This window comes from Purpureocillium takamizusanense, chromosome 2 (assembly GCF_022605165.1).
Source record: "Purpureocillium takamizusanense chromosome 2, complete sequence".
In the NCBI taxonomy this organism is placed as follows: Eukaryota; Fungi; Ascomycota; class Sordariomycetes; order Hypocreales; family Ophiocordycipitaceae; genus Purpureocillium; species Purpureocillium takamizusanense.
Window position 1 is genome coordinate 5,206,485 of NC_063069.1, and position 25,498 is coordinate 5,231,982.

The 25,498-nt window shown below is 57.6% G+C and overlaps 4 protein-coding genes across 4 annotated transcripts; 3 read left to right on the top strand and 1 right to left on the bottom strand.

Annotated features, from left to right (window-relative positions):
• Positions 1-2,406: 2,406 nt before the first annotated feature.
• JDV02_003379 (uncharacterized protein) lies at positions 2,407-5,235 on the bottom strand. The gene is made up of 6 exons (XM_047984504.1): positions 4,845-5,235; positions 4,685-4,792; positions 4,489-4,629; positions 4,162-4,428; positions 3,554-4,106; positions 2,407-3,501 (listed from the first exon to the last, which is right to left on the bottom strand). Exons 1-6 carry the CDS (start codon positions 4,934-4,936, stop codon positions 3,499-3,501), a joined length of 1,164 nt encoding a protein of 387 aa, XP_047840478.1. The 5' UTR covers positions 4,937-5,235; the 3' UTR covers positions 2,407-3,498.
• A 9,117-nt stretch (positions 5,236-14,352) lies between these two features.
• On the top strand, positions 14,353-20,202 carry ECM29 (proteasome component M29). Its single transcript, XM_047984505.1, has 3 exons — positions 14,353-14,726; positions 14,786-14,832; positions 14,883-20,202. The coding sequence occupies exons 1-3, from the start codon at positions 14,562-14,564 to the stop codon at positions 20,161-20,163; spliced, it is 5,493 nt and encodes a 1,830-aa protein (XP_047840479.1). The 5' UTR covers positions 14,353-14,561; the 3' UTR covers positions 20,164-20,202.
• A 537-nt stretch (positions 20,203-20,739) lies between these two features.
• Positions 20,740-23,343, top strand: ubx2 (Glycerol-3-phosphate dehydrogenase (NAD(+))). Its single transcript, XM_047984506.1, has 2 exons — positions 20,740-21,694; positions 21,757-23,343. The coding sequence occupies exons 1-2, from the start codon at positions 21,160-21,162 to the stop codon at positions 22,830-22,832; spliced, it is 1,611 nt and encodes a 536-aa protein (XP_047840480.1). The 5' UTR covers positions 20,740-21,159; the 3' UTR covers positions 22,833-23,343.
• Positions 23,344-23,965: 622 nt separating this feature from the next.
• JDV02_003382 (uncharacterized protein) lies at positions 23,966-25,285 on the top strand (the record flags this gene model as incomplete). The annotated part of the gene is made up of 1 exon (XM_047984507.1): positions 23,966-25,285. One exon carries the CDS (start codon positions 23,966-23,968, stop codon positions 25,283-25,285), a length of 1,320 nt encoding a protein of 439 aa, XP_047840481.1.
• Positions 25,286-25,498: the final 213 nt, after the last annotated feature.

Sequence of the window (25,498 nt, forward strand, 5' to 3'; positions counted from 1 at the left end):
GTGACAAATGGGCTCCAAGAAGGGAAGGGGGTTGTGCCTCTCACACTAGACCCAGTCACGGATCCTCCACAGACTAGCCGGCGCATCGTCACTGGGGAAACAAACGAACCCGGGCCTCTACCATCAGGTATTACACAATCTCGGTATTTTTATCCTATCGTACTTCGTAGTCATGAGTATCCCCCCGAGTGGATGGAGAGGAGGGGGGGGGGGCTGTTTCCCGTGCCCCAAGCTCCCATCATCCACGCCTCGTTATCTTCCCTCCTCACCGCGCGCCCGTCCACGCCTTTCACAGCTCATCGTCATCCCCCGCGGTCAACCCCACCGTATTTTACCCCTCTAGGGCCCTCGTTTCTGCCCCTTTTTCAGGACGTCGATGCAAAGTCTCGGTGTGCGAATTCGGGGGGGGACGAGCGGCTACCTGGCAGAGTGCACGGCGCCTCGGCGTCGAAAGCTCCGTGCGAGTTTCTTGCGCGTTTGCCTAACGCGGAAGAAAAGAACGTTGGATCAGCGGAGGAACTACGGAAAGTTGGATACCGTGGAGATCACTAGGTATGGACAAACCTGAAAAGGGGGGATCTTCTTGTTTGGCTCTGGCACCATTTGATGCGAGCCACGTTTTCCATGTTGTTGTGCGTGGGCAAACTGCTCCGTACGTAGCTCCATGAACAGAGAGGGCCGTTTTGGCTGAACATTGCTTGGCTCAGTTCCCTCGCCCCTGTCCATTTCGTTGTTTGCGTTCAGTATACGGATGCGGCTTCCCGCCATTGAGTCGTACTCGCTTCCGGCTGTTCAACAGCCATTCTCTCCAGCCCCTGAATCAGTCAGACCGTTTTGCTTAGGTTTCTCATGGGTGCGATCGTCAAAACGTACTTGAATTGATGTTTTTAATCACCATGCTCCTGGGTGGTGCCAAGGGCCATCCCCCGGAATTCCGTAACTCTAACCCGCCGGTGTGTAGGGTAGAACTGCTCGTACTCCATTGTTTGCAGCGAGACGACGCACTATTCGATGCTGCCTCCACGAAGGGGACCGCGGAGGGGGGATGCCATGTCCACACGCCCTCATCGACTACTCGCGTTGCCAAGATTTTCTGCATCATAATAGTATCCAACGGCTCATTCTTTTTCCACACAAAAGAAAGGGTTTCTAGCTCTGGCGTGAATCGACGAAAACAAGGGAGACCGGGGGGGGGGGGGGGGGTTGCAGCTTAGATCGCCCCAAACCACCCACGAGCCTATCCAAAAACTTCACGATCGATACTCTACACTATCGAGGCCGTGGCATGATCGTAGCGCCCATCGCAGCAAGAGAGCATCACTTTCATCTGTGGCGGTCATCTCTCACGCTGTCCATCTAACTCGGGCCGTCCGTCCCACGACCTGCTGCTGTTCGTCCATCTGTTTGATGTGGTCTGCGGCGGGGGGCTTTTCCCCACGACCAGAGTCAACGAACAGGCTCTCTCTCGTCCATCGCCTCGAGGAATATCGACACGAACGATCTTGTTCCGCCAATCTCACGCCCATACGCGCTCTTTCTCGGACTCGAGGTGCTGTTTCCCGCCTAATAGACAGCTTCTCTCCACCCTCCCCGCCGGCCCCTTTCGAGGTAGCCACACCTTGACCCGAAACATCGACTTCGACATGCCTGCTAACGGAACCAGTTCTTCAAAACGGCCCTTCCCATTGCGAAGCATATATACACCAACGCTGCGAAAGCTCAATATCACGAGGAAAAAAAGCGAAGCCCTACACCATCAGACGCGACACGGCGCGCCGCGGCCGCCCTTCTCTACAACGAAGCATCCACGACTCGACATTCACCGCCCGGTATGGCAGACTATGTATCCAACAAACTCCACGTATATATACATTGCCCCTGAGGGGCGAACCGTCTCTCCTCGCCTCCCACTTCGCTCTTCCCTCTTGCCACATCGCGGTCCGAGGGGGTCCCCGTTCAGTGATCGCCCTTCCTGCCGGGACGTCAACTCTGCCTCGGCGGGCGCTCGTCTGATAGCAGCAGCAGCGGCAGAACCAGCGGTAGTAGCGGCAGGAACACCCTCCCTCCTAGACCATATTCGACCCTCGAGACAGACCTAGCACCCACCACAAAGCTATACGCACATACGGACGGATCGTCATTCACGTCAAGCCAAGGGGACGATACAAGACAAGCTCACCACCACCCCCATCGTGAAATGGACCATCACAATCCCATTACTAAGTTACTATACCAATCTCTAGTCTCGCAACACAGAGGACCGGAAAGGACAGCAAGTTCCCGAGCCGACTACATCCGACTACATCAGAAGAAGCCGACTACGCGCGCGCCATGTACGCCAGAAACCTTTTGTCAGGCAAAACACACAATGACCCCGCCGCGTGGCCCAAAAGAAAGGCCCTCCCCCCCTTTTCCGGTCCATAACTTATTCTCTCTTGCTGCTTCTTCTTTTCATTTCATACATGTACCGTCCTTTTTAGCCTCTTCAATCTTGTTTCCCAAGTTTTCAAACGCCCAAATACATCTCAGACGACGCACGTCGTCTTAAAACCATAAGCAGAAGGATATACTAAGTTAGATCAAGGAGATCAAGCGAGATAAGAAAGAGAAAAAACGTTGATGCGTGCCGTGATGAACATCGACAGCACAAGACTCTGCGCCCGAAAACGCCGCCCATCAAGGCCGACCCATCCATATTCACCAGGCCAATATCATTAACAATATGCAACTCAACGAGAGACGGGGAAAACACTTTCCCGCTCAGAATGGCAAATCAACGCCTAATGTCCAGAGACCACCAAATCGTACACGAAGGGAGACAGCGGGTCCGAAACGCGCTGAAGCAGGACAAGACAGGGGACAAAGGAAAGACTAGGCTCGCCGTTGATGCAGCACACGCCATGACGGTATGGATACAGTAGCGATAAGAAGGAAGACGAGGAAACGGAACAAAGTCGAGGGAGGACTCGCGTGCTAGAAAGAATATCAGGAGAGAGATCAGAGACCCCATCAGGTCAGGCAGCCATCCGTACCGTCGACTAAAAGAGTGTCTAGGGAGACACAGGCTAGGGCGGAACGTTGGTCCCTCCAGAGCAGCTCAAAGAAAGTACGAGATATCATCACCAGTGAAATCATACAGAAGTACGCAAACAACCGAGCATGCACAAGGAAAGAAGCAAACGTGCTAAAGCAGATAAACTGTAAAATTGACTGCTGACCATCCACACCGGAGGACTAAAATCTCCAACGCCGGTCGTAATCGAGACTCGGGAAAATAATCGAGAGCGTTCATAGAGCCGTGCAGAGCAGTGTTGAAAAATGTCATCCGACGTGTCGATGATAGGATTCAGCCCCAACGCCTCAACGTCTCACCAGGCGAATGCTCTCCCAAATATGGAAGGCCGCCACGAACCAAAGAACATCAAAACGAGTGCCCCAGCGTTTGCTTAGGTCTGAATGATCCAGCCGGTCGTCAACAAGTCAATGCAGATTCGTCATTTACTGCCACACGTTAGCGAACCACCATTTTCCAATAACTTCGTCGTCAGCTTACCTGCGGCGGGCCGGCAGGGCCGGGGCCAGGGGGGCCTGGAGGAGCCTGAAGGCCGGGAGCAGGGCCGCCAAAGTGCTGAGGGCCGTAGGGACCGGGGCCAGGCTGGCCGGGCATGCCCATGTAGTGAGGGGGAGGAGGCGCCGGGCGGTAGGGGGTTCCAACGCCCGAGTTGTTCTGGGATCGGCCCCAGCTGAGGCGCACACGCGAGTTGCCAATGGGGTAGCCCTGCATCTGGTTGATGGCCATCTCGGCAGCGTGGCGGTGGACGAACTGGACGAAGCCGCAGCCCTTGCCAGGGGGGATCTTGACGTAGGTGATCTCGCCGAAGCCCTGGAAGAAAGATCGGAGCTCGTCTTCGGTGACGTAACCGGACAGGCCACCGACGAAGACGGTGGTGTTGTTGGGGTCCGTGAACTGGTTCATCTGGGTGGCAGGGTTATAGCCACCACCGTAGGGGAAGCCGCCCATGCCTCCCCACATCTGCTGCTGGGGCATGCCGCCGCCCATCATGGGGCCGCCCTGCTGGCCGTGGCCGCCGAAACCATGGTTGCCACTAGGATCAGTTAGAATCATGCCAAATCAACTCGGGAACCCTCGCCAGGACATACCGGTTCTTGGGCGTGGCGGTCGAGATTCTCATGGGCCGGTTGCCGCAGTACACACCCTGCATCTCAACGAGGGCGCGCTGCTGGTCGTTCTCGTCGGAGAAGCGGACGAAGCCGTAGCCGCGGCTCTGGCCGGACATGGCATCCGTCATGATCTTGGCGGACTTGCAGGACGGGAAGCGAGCCTGGAAGAGAGAAACCAGGACGTACTCGTTAACCTCGGGGCCGAGATCACCGACAAAGATGCTGTACTCGGGTCCACGGTCGTCACTAGATTGGGCGAGTCAGAATCGCCAACAAACTCATCGCCAACGCCGACATCAAGCTTACCGGCGGTCAACCAGTCCGCCACCAGAAGCCCAGTTAAGCTTAAACTGACGGGAGCTGTTGGGAACAGGGGTGCCGTTCAGTCCAAGGGCCTTGGTGGCCGCGTCAGGAGTGGTGAACTCCACGAAGCAGTAGCCAGCGTTACTGGGGCAGCATTAGCATGGCTGGTTTGACAGTTTGGCCATACGAGACGGCTCACCCAGAATTCTTATCGCGGATGACCTTGACGTTGACGGTCTCACCAGCGGCGGAGAGGAAAACGCCCTTGATGAAGTTCTCGTCCATCCAAGGCTCAAGCTCGCCCATCCTGCCGCAGCGTTAGTCTACGCAATGGGGATTTCTGGCGATTCAACACGAACCAGAGAGTCGTCTTGGGCTGCTCCTGGCCACCAGGGGGAGGGGCCACAGCCGACATGTCAGTGGCAGGGGGGGTTCCGTTGGGGAAAGACATTTTGGCTGCGTAGAACTCGAAAGTCGTTTGGAGACGTTACTGAACTTGTGCGAAAGAGGGTGCGATGTTTGCCGAAAGAGGACGTCGACGGAAGTTCTAACAGGAGACCTTCAGACGCTGGAAGAGGGAGGGTCAGCCGGCTATTCAACAGCCTGAGGCAACAAGCCCTCCTTGGTCCCGGAGATGAGAGTGAATGCTGCAGTGCTCCACCGGTTGCCGCACGATGCAGTGAATGGTCTTGATTCACTTGACCCGACCGAACGATGCTATGCTGCAGGCTGCCCCACACACATGTCCACATGGAGGAGGGTTGGAGACACCTTACCAAAGAGTGGATAGAAATGAGAAGCCGTTAACGACAATTTTATCGCTATACAGTCTATGCTCTTGTTAGCTGACGTCAACCATTATAGAGCGTAGCATTTGCACTCACCTATTCGACGCGGTAGAAGCCCCAAAAGGATGCTGAGCGGTCGTATCGAAACGGGAATCGGGAAAGAATCGAGAAAGGCTGGTATCCAGACCTAATGCCGAGACTCCGAGAAGTAGTCGAAAGACAAGAATTCTGTCAAGACACCGACACGCCGCGTTTGGAGCTGCAAACGAATGCGTTTGAAGATTCCTGCGGGGGGAGGCGTAGCAACAATGTCCGATGGGGGACCGAAGCTGACGCTTGACGCGGGAGGTCGTTGGAGATTCGTGAACGGAACGCACGCGTTACCAGAGATTCCGAAGGATCGTGGTTGTACAGCTGAAACGCTCTTAAATCACTAGAACCTACTTGAACGGTTAGCATGGATGTCGTGGCATGCATTTTGCATGCCCGCTCGTGGTCCATCCAGGAGAAGTCCTGGGCGCGCTAGATGGTTGGTCGAGCCTCCGAGTTTCTTCGCAAGTCGACGGGAGGCGTGAACCCCGGTGGGCCGGCTTTCCTGTTCCTCTGGACCAGCCCTCGAGGCAAAATTCAGTCGCCATCTCGGACGACGTCCATGGGCACCTTCGCTTCGCAACGGCATGCGATGAGCCTTGCGTTCGACAGCGCGGTTTCGAGGTTGATGCCCGCGGGCGGGTCTAGTCATCCCGGACTAGGCGCGGCGTAGGTGCGCATCGTCGCAAATCCCCATCCTGGAGGTTCCTTCGCCATTGCCAATGCGGATACCGTTGGTATATGTCCACTCAAGCTGTAGTGACTGTCGCAACATGCCCGCCGGTGTGTCATATCAGGCGTCAAATCACCCAAGCCCGTGGCTAGGCCGATGAAAGGTCCCCCAGCCGGGTTTGAAGACATCCCGAGGGTGGAAATGATTGAGAGGCCCGCGGATGTCGCATGTACACAGTTGATGAAGGCGTCGACGCACTCTCCGATCGTGGAAGAGAGCATGCGCCGCCGCTCAGTCGCGACTCGCATCCGGACGACGCACCGCGCCCGACGCTGCACACGTGGCGCTGTCGGCACGCGAGACGCAGGCGACAGCGCAATCAAGTCGCGCCCGACCGAGTCGCAGGACACACTGCATCGCTGGCCGACTGCAGCCCAAACGGGTGCATGGCGTCGCATATTGTGGCTTGGGTCGGGATACACGGCCACAGCCCTCAAAACGCTGGCGGCCATTTGGGCACCCGGAGCGTGCCGCGGCTTGTCGTCGGCTCGGCAGGGCTTGCGCGCGCGCGCACCGAGGCCCGGCTCGTTGGCGCGGGCTGTCGGAGTCGTCGAAGTCGCGTCGTCGTCCACGAAGCGGGTAGCAGTCGGTCGAGGAAGGATCCCATTTGGAGGGGGTTCGTGCAGGCCAGGCGGACGGACGGGGCCGCATCCGCCGCGGGCGGCGCACCGGGAGGCCGGGAGGACCACGAGAAGATAGGGCAAGGGCAAGGCGCGGAATCAGCGCGCAAGGGGATGGGGAGCAGGTCAAACTCACTTTTAGGCGCCGGCAAAACCAACCGTAACGTTCTTAGCCAGTATCCGAAACACGCGCAAAGGAAGAGCCGTGAAAGGGTGATGGGGATTGTGAGGTGAGGAAGGAAAGGGAAAGGGAAAAAAAGGTCGTGGGACAGCGGAGAGACGGAACGAGCTTTTTTTCTGACGACTGGTGCTCGGTAGGTGCTTGCTGTGGCCCTCTCTCTCGTTGGACACGAAGACTCTTTGCACAGCCTGGGCTGGGGCGGCCGGGTCGCGCGGGGATCAGGATTAGGCGAAGGCAGGGGAAAATTGTCCACCGGGCCAGGCCAGGCGGGCAGACGGGCAGGGCAAGGCAGGGCAGGGGTGGAGGGGGCGTGTCTCTTGCGCGGCCAAGGATCTTCGATCTTTGAGCCAGTGGTTTGGGTTTGGATTGGCGTGCGATGGCTTGGGTTGGCGTGGTGGGTGGGCTCGTCCTCGGGCTGGTGGAGGGAGGGATCGCGTCCTGCGGGTGGGCGTCAGTCGGGGTCACGATGCAGCGCCAGTTCCCTCGTCCCAGCTCGGCGTCCAGTCAAGCGGCCGACACGAATGGCGTTGCTTTTGGGGTATTGTCTTGTGTGAAACACGCACAAACGAATCGATGTTCCGATGAGGCAGGCCTGACAAGGCGGCGTCTCGTCTCCGTTGTGCGGGACCGAGGTTGTTCGCAGATGCAGCCGACGAAGCAACGACAACGACGACAATGGGCGGCAGATGTACGGACGGGGCACGGAGCTGCGATGTCGACGTACGGCCAACTTGACGTGACTGCCAGGGGGGGCTGGGGAGGGCTAGTGCGCTGAAACTGCCGCTCGTCGGTATCGAGATCGGATGCTGTCGAAACAGGGCGCGGACGAGCGTCAACACGGTGATGAGTCGCAGTGCACGAGGTACAAGGCGGAAGGTACAGGAACGCAAGTAAGTACGTCAGGTATCAGACAGTCGGCAGCTGCGAGAGTACTGTACGGCTGGAACCGCGGGCAGGTCAAGAAGAAAAAGGACGAGTAAAAGGACTGCTCTGGAGGGCAAAACGACCAAAGAAATCCTCGACGTGATCAAACGAAACAACGATGATGTCGGAGCGAGGGGGAGGAAAGAAGCGGAAACGGACCATGAGAGCCTTATGTACTCACTCGTACGCAGCGCCTCGAGGACAACGGCGATGGACGACGGTACGTACGGCAACGGAGGGGACTCGCGATGGACAACCTACCCAACTGGCGTGCTTGGCTCAGCAGGCCAGGCGGACTGGGCTGGGCTGGGCTGGGCTGCTCGATAGCGGGACGATGGCGTGCGTGCACAGGCGGGCGCGTTTGGACTTCGTTTGGCTGGTGGGTGGCGCTGGGGAGGAGGGACAGACGATGGCGTGGGAGTGGGCGAGGGCGAGGGCGAGGGCGAGGACTGGAGGTGGGGGGGGGAGAAGCTGAGGTGTGGAGGAGTGGTGTGGGCGCAGTAAATTGAAGAAGCCATGACTACGGAGTACCTACGAAGCAGAGCCAGTGGAGGTTGAGGAAGCAGCGCTGGAGGAACAGACTCCCCAGTATACCTTTTAGGTAGGAAAGACCCAGCAGGTGCCCAGGTGAGGTGACTGCCAACCTGGAAGGCTCCTCCCAGCACGTCCGCCTTGGGACTGGGATCAACCACGACAGTCGGCACGTTAGGCAGTACAAGGTACAGTACGGAGTATAGGTAGTGGAGGTGCCTGGGCGTCGTGCCTCTGTACCCGCCTGACGTACCTCTGCGAGCTCCGCTCCTGCAAGCTCTGAAGTGCCTGCCCGGGCTGCTAAGGTAAGTTCTCCCTCTTGGTCCGTTAGTTTCCTCGAACACAATTGCGTCAAGCAACTGCGACTCCGTCAAGGGACGATGGCCGGACCAGACGGCAATACGGCCTCACTCAGAAAGCTCGGCCCCGCTACGCTCCGTCTTCAACAGTGGTGCGTAGGGCTCTCCGTGGCTCCTCCTTGAGCTGGAGCTAGTCGAGACAACATCCACTTAGTACTAATGGATAGACGGACGTACCTGCGACTCGCAGGACGCGGCCCGCTCATATCACAGCAGCAACATGCACAACAGAGATCCAGGAACCAAACCAGCGTCGGGGCCCGAGACTGTGTCGGCTGGCCTTGTTGTCTCGAGACTGTACTACCAAGACTATATGCACGCGATGACGGAGGTCCAGGGGTCACCCTGGCCTCGCTTGGGCCATTGTGTAAGGCTAGTACCTATCCAAGCTCGAATGCCTTGGCCACCCTGGCCTGGGCAATCCGTGCTGCCCAAGGCGAGGCTTGCTCCCTCCCGTTGTTGATGAGCAGCAGCCCGCCTACAGCCCTACGCCGCCCAATTCCCTTCGAGGAGATGCTGAGGCACCAGAGTGAGGCGCGAGTCAACCTACTAAGGGACGCCTAAAGACGGAGTGGAGCAAGCCCAGGGCTGACCACCTCAAGTACCTGAGCTGGGATCACTCCCGGCTGGGAGAGCCCTGCCCCGTTCCGTTCCAGCAGGGCAACTGAGGTCTTGGGGGTTGTTGATGGTGCATCCGGGCTCCAGCCGGGGCTGCCTGGGGCCATCTTCTGCCGTGCGCGCGCTTCGGCTGCCGCTGTGCATTTATTTACCTCTTACCATGGAACCCGGTACGGTTGGAGTAACTTGCTACCTGAGTACAGGTACTCATGGAGGTACAGTACCTGCATCGTGCTGACGCCTTGTGCATTGATTCATCAGGGCACTGCTGCCTGACTGGACAGTCCCGTCGGTAGTACTCATGAATGGATCGTGGCCACGGAGAGAGCTCTGCAGTCGCATCGGCAATTCTGCACATGCATCTGGAAAGACTCGCCCTGCTGTGCAACAGCGAGAAACGTGGCCGGCAGCGAGAGCCAGCCCGCCCGTCGGGAGTCTACAGGCGTCCGGGTTTCAACGAACGGGCACCAGCCGGCAACGGGCAAGCACGGACAGCCGAGGTTGCGCAGGGGCCGCGACGATGACGGGGTGAGGTGAGAGAGCCCCAGCACCGTCGACGGGACGGCCATCTATGGTCTCAACTGCGGCAGTTTCCTACCTTTTGAAAAAGTTCCTAGGAGCAGGCAAGATGCTAATAAGATGCTACTAGTCCAATGGGACATGCGATATGGGCTGTTACTGTACCGCTATCAACGGCCCCAAAACATGCAGTCAGCCTCGTAACTTGGCGAACGAATGCAGGACGGTGACAAGCAGCTTGGACGGTCCCGCTCTCAGTCCTGACTGACGGGCTAACACGGTCCAAGTACCGTCTACCTTTGGCTACTCTAACCCGCACACACAGACACACACTCACACACTCGCTCACACACACACACCGGCCGGCCGGCAACCAGCTGTCCGCCCGCCCAGGACCTCGTGGAATGCAAAAGACACCGATGGAGCCGCCTGCATGGGTCCCGTCTGGCTGGAAGGTCCTGTTCTGCCCGCTGACTGGCCGTGAGCACCCCTGTCGCCGTACGAGCAGCGTTCAAACTACGAACCGACGGCGCATCGTGAAATCATGCACCACGAATGTGACGCCAACAAAACTGACAAGCGACGACGGCGATGGCGGCGACGGGGACGACGACACAGGCTCCACGCCCGGGGAGGGGACATTGTCCTCCCTCCGCTTCTCTCCCTGCCGAACGAGCACAAGCAGCACCCCGGGGGGGAGGCGGCGGCGGCGGCGGCGGCTCGGGGTCCTTGTACTATGGCCGCCCCTTCTTCGCCTTTGCAAACACCCGCGCGGATTCCAGCCGGCGTGTTTTGTGGTGCGACCGACCGACCGACCAACCGTCGGCGCGGCGCCCCCCCGCTTCCCAGACAGAGGAGGGAGGGAGAATGAAATGGCACATGGAGACGCGAGACACGCGGGATGCCCGGTGTCGTGACTCTCTGTGTCTGTGTGTTTGTCCATCCGTGTGTTGACGGATCCGGCCCCGTGGAACGAGTCGCCGAGCACGTTTACGTACTGTACATACGGGGCGGTCGTGATCGCATCTGGACTGTCACCGGCAGTAACTACCAGTAACACACATTCATGCGGCTGAGCCCATGTCGTGCAGCTCCCTGCCGCTGCTGCTATTGCCGCTGCTGTGTGCAGGTATCAAACGTCCATCACAAATACGTACTGTATGTGCCTTCATGTGTTGTACATCTAAACATGCAGCGAGACCGTCTGCCAACGCGGGTCGGGCTGCTTCTTGATTTTTGATGATTTTTTTTTTCACTTTCTTCGCCTTCTTTGCATGCCAAACCTCTTGTCTCACCCATCTCGTTCATCTCATTCAACTCGGTGCGACTTCCAGATGCTCCCGCCCACGACCCGTGTCTCGGCCTGTCTGCTGCTACTGCTGCTGCTGCTTACTGCTCCTGCTTGCTGCCCCTGCGTCGGCGTCACCCTACCGACTCCTTGCATCCATCCTTGTCCTCCTTTCGTCAATGACACGATGCCTCTTCGCCCCTTCTTTCTCCCTTTGGCGCGGCAGGGTTTGTTCCTCAACCACGGCATTTTTACGTACTACGAACTTGGTGGCCCGGTTGTGACAGCTTCAAACGGACAGGCCGCCCGCCCGCCCGCAACCCGCCCCTGTTGGTCTTGTCTTGTGTGTCGATTGCTCTCCCTTGCCATAAGGTGAGGTCATTGCCGAATGAGTTTGTCGAACCGTGCTCCGGCGTCACTGCCGTCCGGCCCATCTATCCATGTCCTGCTTGGGCTGATCGAGCCACGATTTGATGGATGCCTCGCAAACCGACCGACGAATGGCTTGGGGCATCAATCCAGTCTTCCGTCGATGACCCCAATTGCCGGCGCGTTCCGCACGTCTCAATTTTTTTAATTTTTTTTTTTTTCTCTGTTGCCGGTGCCTGGGGAACTACTGCTCCATTCGCCATGTGGTGGTGGCTCCCCCCGTCTCCCCCGTCATCCCCCTCTCTCAGCTTCCTCCATCGCGCATTGTCTTTGATCCGAAGCCCGACCAATTCCTCGAGCGCGCCTCCGTGTCGTAGCCCAATCAAACAGCACTCACTCTCTTGTCCGAGTGCCCTCTGTCTGACCCCGCCGCCGCCGCCGCCGCTGCCGCCGCCGCTCTGTGATGTTCCGTTGGCCGGGGACACGCAGCAGCGCATAGGATTTTGTTGTACGTATAGTACACACACACATACGCATACGCATACGCATACGCGGCGTTGCCGTGACGCAGAACACGAGATGATGCATCATGCACCACAATAGTAGCATGTGTCCATCGCGGGGTTCGTGTGCGTGTATAGTATGTGTGTGTGTGTGTGTGCGTGTGTGTGGCGCACCCAGCAGCCACCAACAATGGGGGCCCGACAAATGGGAGCTTTTCCCAGGCTGCTGGAGACGCTGATGAGGGGCGCGTCGCGTGCCTGGTGAGAAATTATACCGGTGCCTTGCCCGTGGCAGGGCCGAGTACCTCCGTACTGTATGCGTGGTGGAGTGGCCTTCAAAACATTGCGCGCGCTTCTTCGTATGGATATCACCAAGAGCAGCAGCACGCAGGTAAGCCGAACCAAACGACATGGACGGGCCGCCCTCCCAACGGATACTACCTACTTCGTACATACATACATCTTCGAGAGTCGTTTGCTGCTGCATGTCCCCAAGTAAATCTACAGCACTGTATGTAGTATAGGTAGTACCGTGCCGTCCGGGCTGGCCTCTGCGTTGCCTTGTTGTCAAACTCGTGTCACCCACCACCTCCAACAACAATACCCGTGCGCCAATTTTTCTGCCGCGCGGAAGGGAGCTTGGACGACAACAGCGTTTCAACCCAGATCGAGGGAACTCGGGCCTCTTTCTTGCCTTGCACCTGCGCGTCCCGCAGGGCCGGATTGCCGCTGCACGGGATCGACAAGCGACCCCTGCATGCTGATGGCAACGTCAGCTGAATGGCCGGACCCTCGCGAGCCTCCATGCCTGGCACGCACGCACGGGCAGCTGAGGTCTCTCGGGGGCCTCAACAATACCTGCTATGAGTACGTACATACATCAAAATACCCACCCAAGAAGTCGATCGTCAGTTGCCATGCTTTACACCTAGCGTTTCTCTCGGCCGTAGCACACGCATACACTACATGCAAGCATGCATGCACGACGCCGCGCTCTGATCGTGGGCGGGAGCAAGCTGTGCTGTTTTTGCGGAAATGCGTATTCACAGAGGCGCCCAGCCTGGTTCACGAGGAGGCTCAACCATGCGCCCCCCCTCGTGCACCTGGATGTACATACGAATACAGTAGCGCAGGCACCAACCACATGCCGTCAGCCGCAGCTTGTGAAAACGAAAGGCACCTATTGTTACTAGTACTACTATCACCTTCCAGGTCGTGAGTACTTCGTACCTTGGGCCATCGAGAGAGGGAGGCGTGTGTCTAGTCGGTGCGGGGCTCCATGACTGCTAGCTCGCAAAGCTTTTTCCCATCCGTGAACTCTGTTGGTGCCCAGGCAGCACACTTGGGAGGGGAAAGCAAGTGCTCTGCGACCAATGTTTGTTTCCGGAGCTGGGACCCGTGAAATGCGGGAGATGCTTTGGCCATGGGGGGAACAGAGGGGGGCTTGGGGGGGCCAGGCCTGAGCAGCGTTGTTGGACCTCGAGGCCGGCAAGCACGATTCCCATGTCTTGATGGAGGCCGGGCTGATTGTTGGCCGTTCCAGCCATCTGCTCCCTTGGCATTGGCATGCTGGTATTGAACCAACAGTCGGCAGGACGCGCCGAGTGAGCTAGGCTACGTAACCGGTAGCACTACTATTTCGTACTGCCGAGCGCCTCGTCGTCGACCCGAGTCGCTGCCGGAGCTGCACCACGGAGATCATCAAATTCCGTCTCCTGCAAAGGTTCGGATCACAGGGTCATTCTCCTAACGGGCGCATGAGGCAGCACAGCAGGCGCACAATCAAGACTGTGATCGGTTGATTTCAATATCGAGAGGCTTTCCGCGGCCTCACACCAGTCGTTAGAGAAGCGTCCGCGGCTCGACCATTGCCATGGCTTGAGTAGACGCTCCCATCTTGGGAAAGCAGTGGCGGACCCTCTTCATATACACGAGCGCAGCGGACTGTGCACAGCAATCCCCCGAGCCTCTTGCTGAAGACGATGCTGATGCGTTGCTGGCAGCTGCACTCTGTCGAGTGGTGGTCCGAGGGCCAGAGTCCCGGGACCGCCGCATTCGACGCCAAAAGCGTAGACCCGAGAGTTCTGAGCTCCACGAACACTTTTTCAAAGCCTCGCCCCAGTTATACAACGCGTCGTCAGGTGTGCTAGCCGTGACCGTTCATATCAGCACTCTGGAGACTGGCCGTCGTGTTCTTCGTCCATAATATTCATCACGTGACGCCCCTCGATGACCAGCGTCGGGTCCGAACGCTCTGAGCGTACCTGGATTGATTAGTCATGCGACGACCACCCACACACCTTTCGGCGCGCCACCCGTCCGTCAGGCAGCTGCTGGCTGGCGACATGACGGGGAGCTCCATCGTCACCACGGAGCTGCCTGCCTCATATCTGGTCCACCGCAACAGAGCCTTGTTGCATTTCCAAATAGATTTGTCTTTCCCTTGTCCCTTTTTCCTGTTCATTGCCGTGCTCTGCAGGTTTCTTGCTCCCTTCATGAACACTCTGCGCCACGTCCCTGTCGCCCCTCCACGCCCCAGAGGCCGCCCTCACCATGGCTTCATCCACGGAGCAGCGAGAAATGCAGCTAGTAGAGAGCGTCGAATTCAAGATTCTCAGCGTCGCGAATAAAGAAGACCGACTTCATGAGCTCCTCCAGCGATACCTCGCCCCTCTCATTCTCAAGGCAGCCAGCGAGCATGCACCCGTGCGGGCGAGGGTGCGTCTCTTCCGGCTACTCCAAGCTCAACCTCTCTAGACGCCGCTGACTCCCTTTAGGTCATACAAATCCTAGCCAGGCTCAAGACCTTCATTCAGCCTCCTCAGTATGTCAGCATATTCTATTACTGGGCGTCCCATCTTAACGTGTCGTTAGGGTCATCCTACCTGTCAAGGGGCTGCTGCAGCAGTATAAGACGAGCGACTCGCCCGTCATCAAGCAGCTTGACCTGTCTTTTATTCAGCATAGCCTCGATAGGCTAGATTCAGATGACAGAAGAGGGCTAATTGCAATTGCTCTGGAGGGTTGCGCTCGTGATGAAGGCATGCCACGAGCGGCAACCATGATCAATATCATTCTGCGCCTGCTGATCGACCTTCGGATACCGCCACGAGGGAGCAAGGATGACGAAACCTTTCGTTCATCCATAGGCCTCACATCTGCTCAGGATGCAAAGTATCTGTCCAAAGTTATCGGCATTTTCCTGCGACTGCGATCGCCTTTGAGGTCGCAGACATCCAACCCTGCGGTTACCGCTGAGGAGGCGGCGCTATTTCCAGCCAACAGTCCAGACACCGAAAAGCTCTTTGCCCGGCTCTCCGAGCTCAAAGGAAAGCTTGTCGCGTTCTTAGCCAGCGGCGCCTTTACGGATGAGGAGAAGTTTCTCCCGGCTCTGTTTGCCGCTGCTGGCATGGACAACCGCGTCGCGTCATCCGCGGAAGAGATTCTCAAAAGGAGTTCCGTTTCGATGGAGGACGAGGCCCTGGTGGCACGCCTGTTCAAGTCCCATTCCACCCTCCCCGCGTCATATCGAACTCGGATCCTCGCCATGCTCTCCAAATCAGCCATTTCGACGACAATGTCTGACGACATCATTGCCGCTGTCAACCTCGACTTTATGCCGCCAAGCGAAGGTACGGAAACGTCTTCGCTCCAGCCCGCAAGCGCTCTCGAGCGGACAAAGTTGCACAAGGCTTTATTTCACTACCTGTCCTGGGTTGCCAGAATTGGTCCGTCTAGACCAGGTTTCTCGATAGGCCCGCCCCTCATTCGCAGCATGCGCACCTACATTGAGTCCCAAGGCTGGCCGGCGCCCCAGCAGACGTCTCACGACGATATCAACCTCCGTTCTAGAGCGTACGAAACCATTGGAATGTTGGCGGGAAGCTCCGACATCCCAGTCCAAGAGCGCATCGACCTGGGCGCCTGGCTGTTTCGTTCCTTGTCGGAAGACCCTACGCCAGAGGCTGTCGTGAACATCGATGGTGCTCTCTCCAGCCTAACGGCCATCATTCCACCAAAGGTAGGAGCCGATGACAAGACTCTCAAGACCATGCTCCTCACGTACATGGCTCTGCCCGATGATCCTCCCGCCGTGCGAAGCACGCGTCACGCTGTTGTCAAGTGGGCAAATCAGTGCCTTCCGTTTGCCGACATTTGTGGCCGTTGGATAGATATCCTTGCCGTGGCCGGTCGACAAAACGAACGCAGTGATGTTATCGAGCAAGGCCACAAGGGCTTGGATCCTTGGACGTATTTTGCCCACAGCGAGTCTCGGTCATCCTTACCGGACTGGAAAGAAATGACAACATCCATCTTCGACACCCTCATCGGGCCGTATCAGGAATCCGAAGACCGGCGCAGCAACAAGATGGTCGATATTTCGCACAACGCTGTGTTTCAAAACTTCCAGGGTAGTCGAATTTCAGCTTACCCGGTCGCCCTCCGATACTGCAAGAACATCATGATGCTTTCTGCACTCGACGACTTCACCATCCAGCCAAGCTGGATGCAGGCGCTCGACGCGCAGATAAAATCGGACATTCAGACCCGGAAGCAAATTAAGCAGTACCTTCGCACTGTGGACAGCGCGTATGTCGTCTTCTATCTCAAGGCATGTCTCGAAGGCGCATTCCTCGAAGACTCGCCGATCGTGGAGGAGTGCATTCGCTGCTTCCTCGAAGTCGCGACCCTTAGCTCTGGTGGTCCCATTGGCTATCTAGTAGACGGTAGCATGAATCTTCTGAAGTTGGTCAAATCGAACAAGAAGGAGATCCGAGCCCTCGGTGCGCGGGCACTGGGTATTCTCGCCGCTCATCCCGCGAGGGACGACGACTCGGTGAGCAACTGCAGCATGACGCTGCAAGCAATGTTTGCCAACGCCGACCGTCTTGTCGGTTCCGATGCCAATGCCGCCGAAGGGGCTTTGTTGGCCCTCAGCTATCTGGACTCGCGGTCCGTTTACTACGACCGGACGTATCCCACAGATGTCGAATACCCGCTCAAATATATTGTCGATGCCAAGGGGTCGTCCTCGCTGCACACGGCGGCACTGGAAGCTTTCGGGCAGCTTTGGTCTGCAAGGCGGGCCTTGCCAAATGCAGACGGTGACTACTCTATCAATAAAGTTGTCACGTCTTTGTCGTCCGAGGCAAAGAAGGGAAACGAGAAGGCGATTGCCGCTCTGGGCCGCCTTGCAGTTGGCTTAGTAGAGTCTGAGAGCGATGGCCTCGACGAAATCGCGGAAGGTCGCCTGGCCCCTGGCATTCTCGGTACGATAATCGAGGAGCTCTTTGCGCTGCACGAAATCAAGCAGGTCGAGGTGCAATTCACTGTTGGTGAGGCGCTGACCGCCGCCATGGCCCGATGGGACTCCAATGCCGTGAAGCTCACGATGGACGTCGAGGCTCGTGGAACGCAATTTCGTGCTGACGCACGGGAGAGCGTCGTCGAGGCGGTGTTGGCGAAGCTTCTCCAGAACAGCAAAGCCACGAAGCCGTCTTTACTCAAAGCTTCGGGTATCTGGCTCTTCTGCGCAGTCCAGTACTGTTCGCACTTGACACAGGTGCAATCTAGACTGCGGGAAATCCAGGCTTCATTCATGCGACTGCTGAGCGCGAGGGACGAGCTCGTCCAGGAGACAGCATCTCGCGGTCTTTCCTTGGTCTATGAACGTGGCGACTCAGACTTGAAGACATCGTTGGTTAAGGACCTTGTCTCTGCCTTCACTGGGACGGGTACACAGCTCAAGGTTGACGAGGAAACGGAGCTTTTCGAGCCAGGCGCCCTACCCACGGGCGAGGGCAACTCGGTCACCTCCTACAAGGATATCGTCAATCTGGCAAACGAGGTCGGCGACCAGCGACTGGTGTACAAATTCATGTCACTCGCGGCCAACGCAGCGACCTGGTCCACAAGGTCTGCGTTCGGACGATTCGGCCTCAGTAACATTCTATCGGAGTCAGAGGTCGACCCCAAGCTCTATCCAAAGCTATACAGGTACCGGTTCGATCCTAATACCAATGTCCAGCGGTCCATGGAGGATATTTGGAAGGCTCTCGTCAAAGATTCAAACGCTACACTCGAGGCGCATTTCGATGCCATCATAGAAGATCTGCTGAAATCCATCCTGGGACGCGAGTGGCGCGTGCGAGAGGCAAGCTGTGCTGCCATATCCGACCTCATCCAGGGCCGACCGTTCGTGCAGTACGAAAAGTATTATCGGGATGTCTGGACTGCCGCCCTCAAGGTCCTGGACGATGTGAAGGGGAGCGTCCGAGAGGCAGCGCTTAAGCTCTGCATGGCTCTTTCCAACGGTCTTGTACGGCAACTCGAGGAGGGCAATCATGCCGCGTCGGCACAGGCCATGATGAAGGAGGCTCTCCCGTTTCTTCTGTCTGACAAGGGCATTGAGAGCTCGGTGCAGGATGTGCAAGTCTTCGCCGCGCTGACCGTGCTGAAGATTGCCAAGCACGGTGGCAACGCGTTGCGTCCCTTCATCCCCGACATGGTGCCGCAGCTCTTGGGGTTGCTCAGCACCATCGAGCCAGAGCAAATCAACTATCATTATCAGCGAGCCGGAGAAGACAGCCGTGACCAAATCGACAAGTTGCGGTCTCAGATGGTGAATCAATCGCCCATCTCGGAAGCTGTGGAAAACTCGCTTCGCTTCATCAACGCGGACGTCATGGCCGCGTTGGCACCGCGTCTGGAGGCAACAATCAAGACAGCCATCGGGATGCCAACCAAGATAGGGTGTAGTCGAGTGCTGACAACTTTGGCCACGCGGCATCTCAACGACATCAAACCGGTTGCTAGTCGCTTCCTACAGTTGCTTGAGAAGCAGGTGCTGGACAAGAATGACGAGGTCAGCCAAGCCTACGCCCGTTCAGCAGCATACATGATGCGAGCGGCCCCAGACGCTGCCAAGGTGCGGTTTTGCGAGCGGTGCATCAAGACGTATTTTGATGCAGAAGAGGAGAGCCGGCGGCAGAAGATTGCGGATGCCATCGTGTCGCTGGCTAAGGTGTCGCCCGATCACTTTGCGGCGCAGGAAACCGAGCTGCTCCCATTCTCGTACTTGGGATCGCACGACCCCGACGACTATACTGCCAAGGTGTTTCAGGAGGTTTGGAGCCAACACGCGGGCAGCAATCGCACAGTCGTCCGCTACGTCCCGGAGCTTGTAGCCTTGATCGAGCGCTGTTTGGGCACGGCACAGTGGGGACTACGACACGCAGGAGCCTTCACCGTCGCTGCAATGGTGATGGACGTGTCCAAGGCCACTGACGGGACCGGCGCCATTAGCGAAGCAAACCTCAAGGCAATCTGGCCGGTCTTGGATAAGACACTGGCGCTCAAGACGTTCGCAGGCAAGGAGAAGCTGCTCGAGGCTTTCCCCAAGTTTGTCGAGCATGGTCAGCCTCTCTGGCGCAGCGACGAGCAGATCGCGGCGCAGATGAAGAAAATCGCCCTGCGCGAGGCGAAGAGGAACAACGACGACTATCGCGTGTATGCCTTTGGCTGCCTGTGGGAGTTTGCGAGGGCAAGAGATGACCTGGCGATGCTGTCAGACATTGCTGACATTACGACGCCGTATCTGGACGAGCTGAAAGACGAAGACAAGATGGATGTGGACTCGAAGAAGGGCTCCAAGGATGACTTGGCGTACAAGACGGCGCGTAACGGCGTGGAGGCGATTGCTCGAGGGTACGCTCGGTCCGAGAAGACGGACTTTCGGCTCGTCGTCCGTGACGTCAGCAAGCACCTGCAGGCGTATCTGTCGAGCCCCAAATTCGCTGTCTTGAAGCGCGAGGTCTGGTATGACTGCGTCAACGACCTCATGGCAGATGCGACGAAGATGACGAGGGCCGTTGACTCGACGCCCGTCCCCTTTGACGGGCAGGCCATCCTAGCCTGGTACATGGAGAGCTTGGATCTGAGCCAGGCTGATGCCGGAACGGAAGCGCAGCGGCTGAAGCGGGCGAAGGCTGTATCGACGACAATCAAGGCAAAGCAGGGCGGCGTGTTCGGAGCGGCGGCGCTGCCGGCTGGTCTGGAGGCAACCATCGCGGCGGCGCTGGGGGATGAGCGAGCCGCGGATGTACAACGAGCGTGGAAGGACGTGACGGACGAGATTCGCGAGGCGCGTCAATAGGGGAGCTCAGCATGGCATTTGATAGACTTTGCATTGACATATTTCACGAACTGGCACACTCTGTGATGTTCTAAAGCCTGGTGGTTGGCGTGTTGTCATTCAGTGAATAGAGCGTCACTCGGACGCCATAAGCAGCAACTGATAAAAACGGCCCACCTGAAGACACTTTGGAAAACCGTGATGGCAAGTGAAGCCAGTTCAAACATGACCAAGTTGTTTCACGCCCTCTCGACTGACGATGTGCGCTCAGCTTCACGGGGGCGATACACGAGCTGTAGGGTAGTCAGGGCTGCCGAAGGGTGGTGGGTGCGCCCGAAAACGACCCGTTGTGGGCGGCCAGTGCATCGTCGCCACAGTGCCGCCCTTGCCACTGCAAGCCTGAGGTAGTGAGCTTATAGAACCTCCAGCTCGAGGATGAGGCGGCGGTGCGGCGGCTCGACCCCGCCACAGTGGCTTGCCCATGGTTGCGTCATGGCGGTCTGGTGCCTGCCTGCCGCAGCCTGACACCACATTGATTGATTACCCTACCGCCTGTGCAGCAGCTGGCCGTGATGTGACCGTGACCAAAAAGTTGCAAGCCAAGTTCCCCTTCCACCATCACCGCCTCTGCCGCCCCGAGGCCAGTCCGACAAGCAACAAACGACAGCCAGTTGCACAAGCAACCGCCAGCAGACTCTGGCTCAGTGCTTCGAGCGACGCGCCCGCCACGGGCACTGGCCGGACCGAAACTCGCACAAGCCGTGTCACAACAGCCAGGGGCATATCTGCGCGTGTGCCAACTTTGCAACGACGGCTCCCCCAAACCAACCTCGACCGCCGCTGCTATTTTCCGCACCGGGATCAGCTCGACGAGGACGTGTGAGCACCCGCCAAGAGCGACTGATCTGCCTGCGTGTCCACGCACTGGGACTCGAACGAGCAGACCGTTGTCGCCGATAACCAACGAAACACGGGCTCACCACGGGAGTCAACCAAGGCCACAAGCGACAGCCCGCCATGGATGACGACAACATCCCGACGTTTGTCTCCATTACTGGAGCGAACACAGATGTCGCGCGCGGGTTCCTGCAGCTTGCGGGTGGCGACTTCGAGCGAGCCGTGGGCCTCTACTTTGAAAACCCCGACTTGGTCTCGGGCGTCGGCGCTGGCGTATCGGGCGACCAGCCTGCTCGTACAAACGCGTCGCGACCTACCGCAGAGAATCCGATAGTCATCAGCGACGACGACGATGACGACGACGTGATGGAGGTCGAGGATGACGACGAGGACACGGCTGTTGCTGCCGCAGCCGCGCGGGCCCAGGAAGAGGAAGACGCTGCCATGGCGAAGCGGCTGCAAGAGGAACTCTACGGCGGTGGCGGTACGGGCTCCGGCTCTGGTTCTGGGGCTGGCGCAGACGACGTGCGTGCGCCCATTGCGCGGACAACGGAGACGCTGGTGGCGCCCGATCCCTCATGGGGCGGTGGCGGCGACGACGACGAGATGGGTTCCGCCATCCTGGAGCAACTGAGAAGAAATCGGCGCGCGCCTCGTAAGTGCCACGACGCGAGAGACGTGAGTGGATGAGACCTTGAGCTAACGCAAGTCTTCAAGCACGATCGGGCGGCCCCTTTGGCCAGCGAATCTGGGGAGACGACAGCGGCGCGCCTCGAACCTCTGCAGAGAACGGACCGCACGCCCGGAGGCTCGAGGATCTGTTTCGCCCTCCATACGAGCTCATGGCCCGCGTGTCGTGGGACGAGGCGCGGACGCTGGGCAAGGAAGACAAAAAGTGGATTTTGGTCAACCTGCAGGACATGAATGACTTCAACTGCCAGGCGCTCAACCGCGATATTTGGAAGGACACTGCGGTGCGCGACCTCGTCTCGGAGAGCTTCATCTTCTTGCAGTACGACAAGGACTACCCGGACTCGCAAGAGTACATTACATTTTACTTTCCCCATCAAACCCACGAGAACCCGGACAACTACCCGCACGTGTCCATTGTCGACCCACGGACGGGCGAGCAGGTCAAGGTGTGGAGCGGCCGGCCGTTCCCCAGCGCCGCCGACTTTCACGCCGAGCTCGCCGAGTTCCTCGACCGGTACAGCCTGGACCTGAATAGCAAGAACCCGGTGGCCAAGGCGGCGACGCGGAAACCGCAGGTCGTGGACGTGGATCGCATGACGGAGGAGGAGATGCTCGAGATGGCGCTCAAGAACAGCCTCGCGGGGGGCGGCGAGAGCAGCGGATCGGGCTCGACGCCAAACATCCACGACCCAGATGCGCTGACCAAGTACCCCGGGTCTAGCGGCAGCGCTGACGAGGATGCTAGGGGCAAGGGTAAGCAGACGGAGCAGCCGGCAGAGCAGCCGGCCGCAGCAGCGAGCCCCTTTGCGCAAATCTCGAGCACGAAGCCACATACCGAGCCCGACAACGACCCTGCGACGACGACGCGGATCCAGTTCCGGCACCCCAACGGGCGGGTAATTCGACGGTTCAGTTTACAAGATCCCGTGCGGCGCATCTACGAGTGGCTCAAGGCCGAGCCGCTCGAGGGCAAGGAAGGCGTCGAGTTTGAGCTCAAAAAGATGCCGCAGGGCCAGGACCTGACGGAGAGCCTTGACGCTACGATTGAGGAAACGGGGCTCAAGCAGGGGACGGTTATGATTGAATTCATCGAGGACTAAGGGAAGGGGCCTCGCGTACGGCATGGCACACATGGATGTTGGCGAAACACCTTGGGCCGATGCGAAGAGGCACGCTCGGGTTTGGTTCGCCGCGTTTGAGGGCGGGCTTTTTTTTTTTCGGTCGACGAACTTGCATGATGGATGGATGATGGATGGGATGCGCTGGGTGCCCTACTGATGAGCCGAGTGCACGCATAGACCTGTACCTAGGGTGGCTTTTGTTTCTTTTGCGTCGCCCATGAGACTAGATGCCCTGCGAGGGATGGATCTCAAATCAGCATGAGTTGTAGCATGACCTTGGTTGCGTGCGTGCGCCGCTTCGCATGTTAGTTGTTGATGGTGCCTCCTGGACGGGCCGCTGGGGCATCGTGATGGTCAGGGCACGAACTGACGAAGCACGCCCCGCGACCAAAGCCATGGCTCTAGTTATCAGCAGGAGTACGCACAGTGCCAAGGTACCTACTAAGGTAGTAGTCAAGACATGGTATGGTACGGTCGGACTTGTTTAGAGAGTCAAAGCATCCCCCATTATATGGATGAGTGGTTTGCGAGCGCGTGTATTATATACCGCTCGCCTCGGCGGAGCACGCATAGCGCCCCCCCCCCCTCCCCCTCCCCCCCTGCACGGAGGAACTGGCGGGACGTGCAGGAGACTGAGGTGGTGGTGGATGCTGGGCATAGATCTACGACACCGATTCAATCGAGTCAGGATAATGCACGTGTATAAAAGAGTAGTGCTATTAGTAAAGAAAGAAAAATCTCGACATAAAGGGTTTTTACCTTTTTTTAGGTCTATGCTTTACTCCTATGTCGCCATTCCTAGTAATAGATAAAAAATAAAGACTCTTTATAACCTTAAAAAGCCCCTAAATAATAGGATATACTAGGTTTTAGAGAGCTTTATAATATAATGAAACATAGCCTGAAATTGCTAATCGGAGTGGTTAGCTATAATCTATATAATCTATATACTCACTCTCGCGCTGTCTTTCTCCGCACTATTAGGCATGACCGAAATTTCTCCCGAACTTACGCGACCACGACCTGTCTTATTGCGTCTGCTGCTAACGGCAGGCATTATCTCCTTTGCCTTTCCTTGTGGAATTCATCTGTTGTCTGGATCTTATTTGATCATGTTTGGGGAACTTATGACACAAGAGGATGCCGTGTCTGCGCTTCTAGCCTACGTCTTCTCTGGTGCCATCGGTTCGCCGAAGGGGAAAGGTGTGAGCTATGCGCTGATGAAAACGACGCCCACGACTTTCTCTTGGTCGGCGGCTTTGGAGGACATTGATGGGCCTGCTACGGCCATTACTCGATATCTGGTCAAAATTGACAGACGATCGAAGGAAATATCGCCTCCTGAGCCCATCTTTCTCTCGGAAACAGAGCTTGCAGAAGCGATTTTCGCAGCGACAGGCCAACATTTAGCCTCATCGACTAGATTCACAGACGGCGCGTTGAGCATCTCATACAAGGTCACGGTCCAGGAGAGTCACGATCTCGCATATGTGGTTCAGCTACGCCACCACGGCTGTGTATCATCCATGGACTCGTTCATGGCCTTGATTTGGAGAACGATTGACTGCCGTATCTTGCCTGTGCCTCCCATCTATCCTATTCCGGGAGAGAAGAAACGGCAAGAAGACACAGGCATGGGCCGGCAGATAACCGGGCTGATATCAGGCGTCGTGGCGTCGTCGGTATACCCTCGACTATCGCACGAAGAGAGGCTCGCCTTTGTGCGAAACATGGCCCTCGCATTCCAAGCTTGTTGGCGCATTCAGCTTCCAGAACGTCACCTGATCGGCGAGCTCATCGCCGACGAAATTGATGGTCGGATTGTTCTCAGGATCGGACCGGATCGACATCATGGCCTCGGGGGACCATTTACTTCTGTAAGCGGCTACCTCCGAGCACATATCAGGTCTTCACTCGCCGCCCTTGAAAAGCAGCAAGGCATCGAAGAATATAAAGAGCGTTTCCTGGATCGTATCAGAGACTTTGTCGACAATGACCTGCACAATATTCCCGCCATCGTCGAAGACATCCCCATCGTCGCAGTGCATGCGGACTTGGGCCCTCACAACGTCATTGTGTCCAGCCAGACGCACAGCGAGATACGAGCTGTCATTGATTGGGAGTTTGTAGCCAGTGCTCCGTATGCGTCGCTTCACCGAATTATTGAGATGCTCTTCCGCAAGTCTGCTCCCAATGGGTTTGGCCCGGAGTACGATCGAGCTGATGAACTGCGCGAAGCTTTCTGGGGGACTATCCCTGACTGGAAGCTGTGGGAACAGAGTGAGGCGACACGGGCGTTCCTGCAGTGGTTCAGGTTCGGCCTGTTCATGAAGCCTGAATGGAGGCCGAAAGACTTACCCGAGGACGAGACCCGGGACTTTTGGCTGGAAAACATCCGAGTTGTTGAGGGCATGTTGAGCAAGTATTCGTAGCCTTAGCGATGCAGTTTGTGAGATGGATCGGTTCGTTGTCGCATAGCAAGTTCGTCGTGCTGGTATCCGTGCTTAAGAGAGGTGCGACTGATATATCGAAGGCGCGTCTCTTAGGCTGTGCAGCAACGTATCTTTGTGAGCCAGCCTCTGGAGACTGCAGTTCATCCCCGGGCAACCTTAGCTCCTTGGTACCTACCAACTTGAATTCCGTCC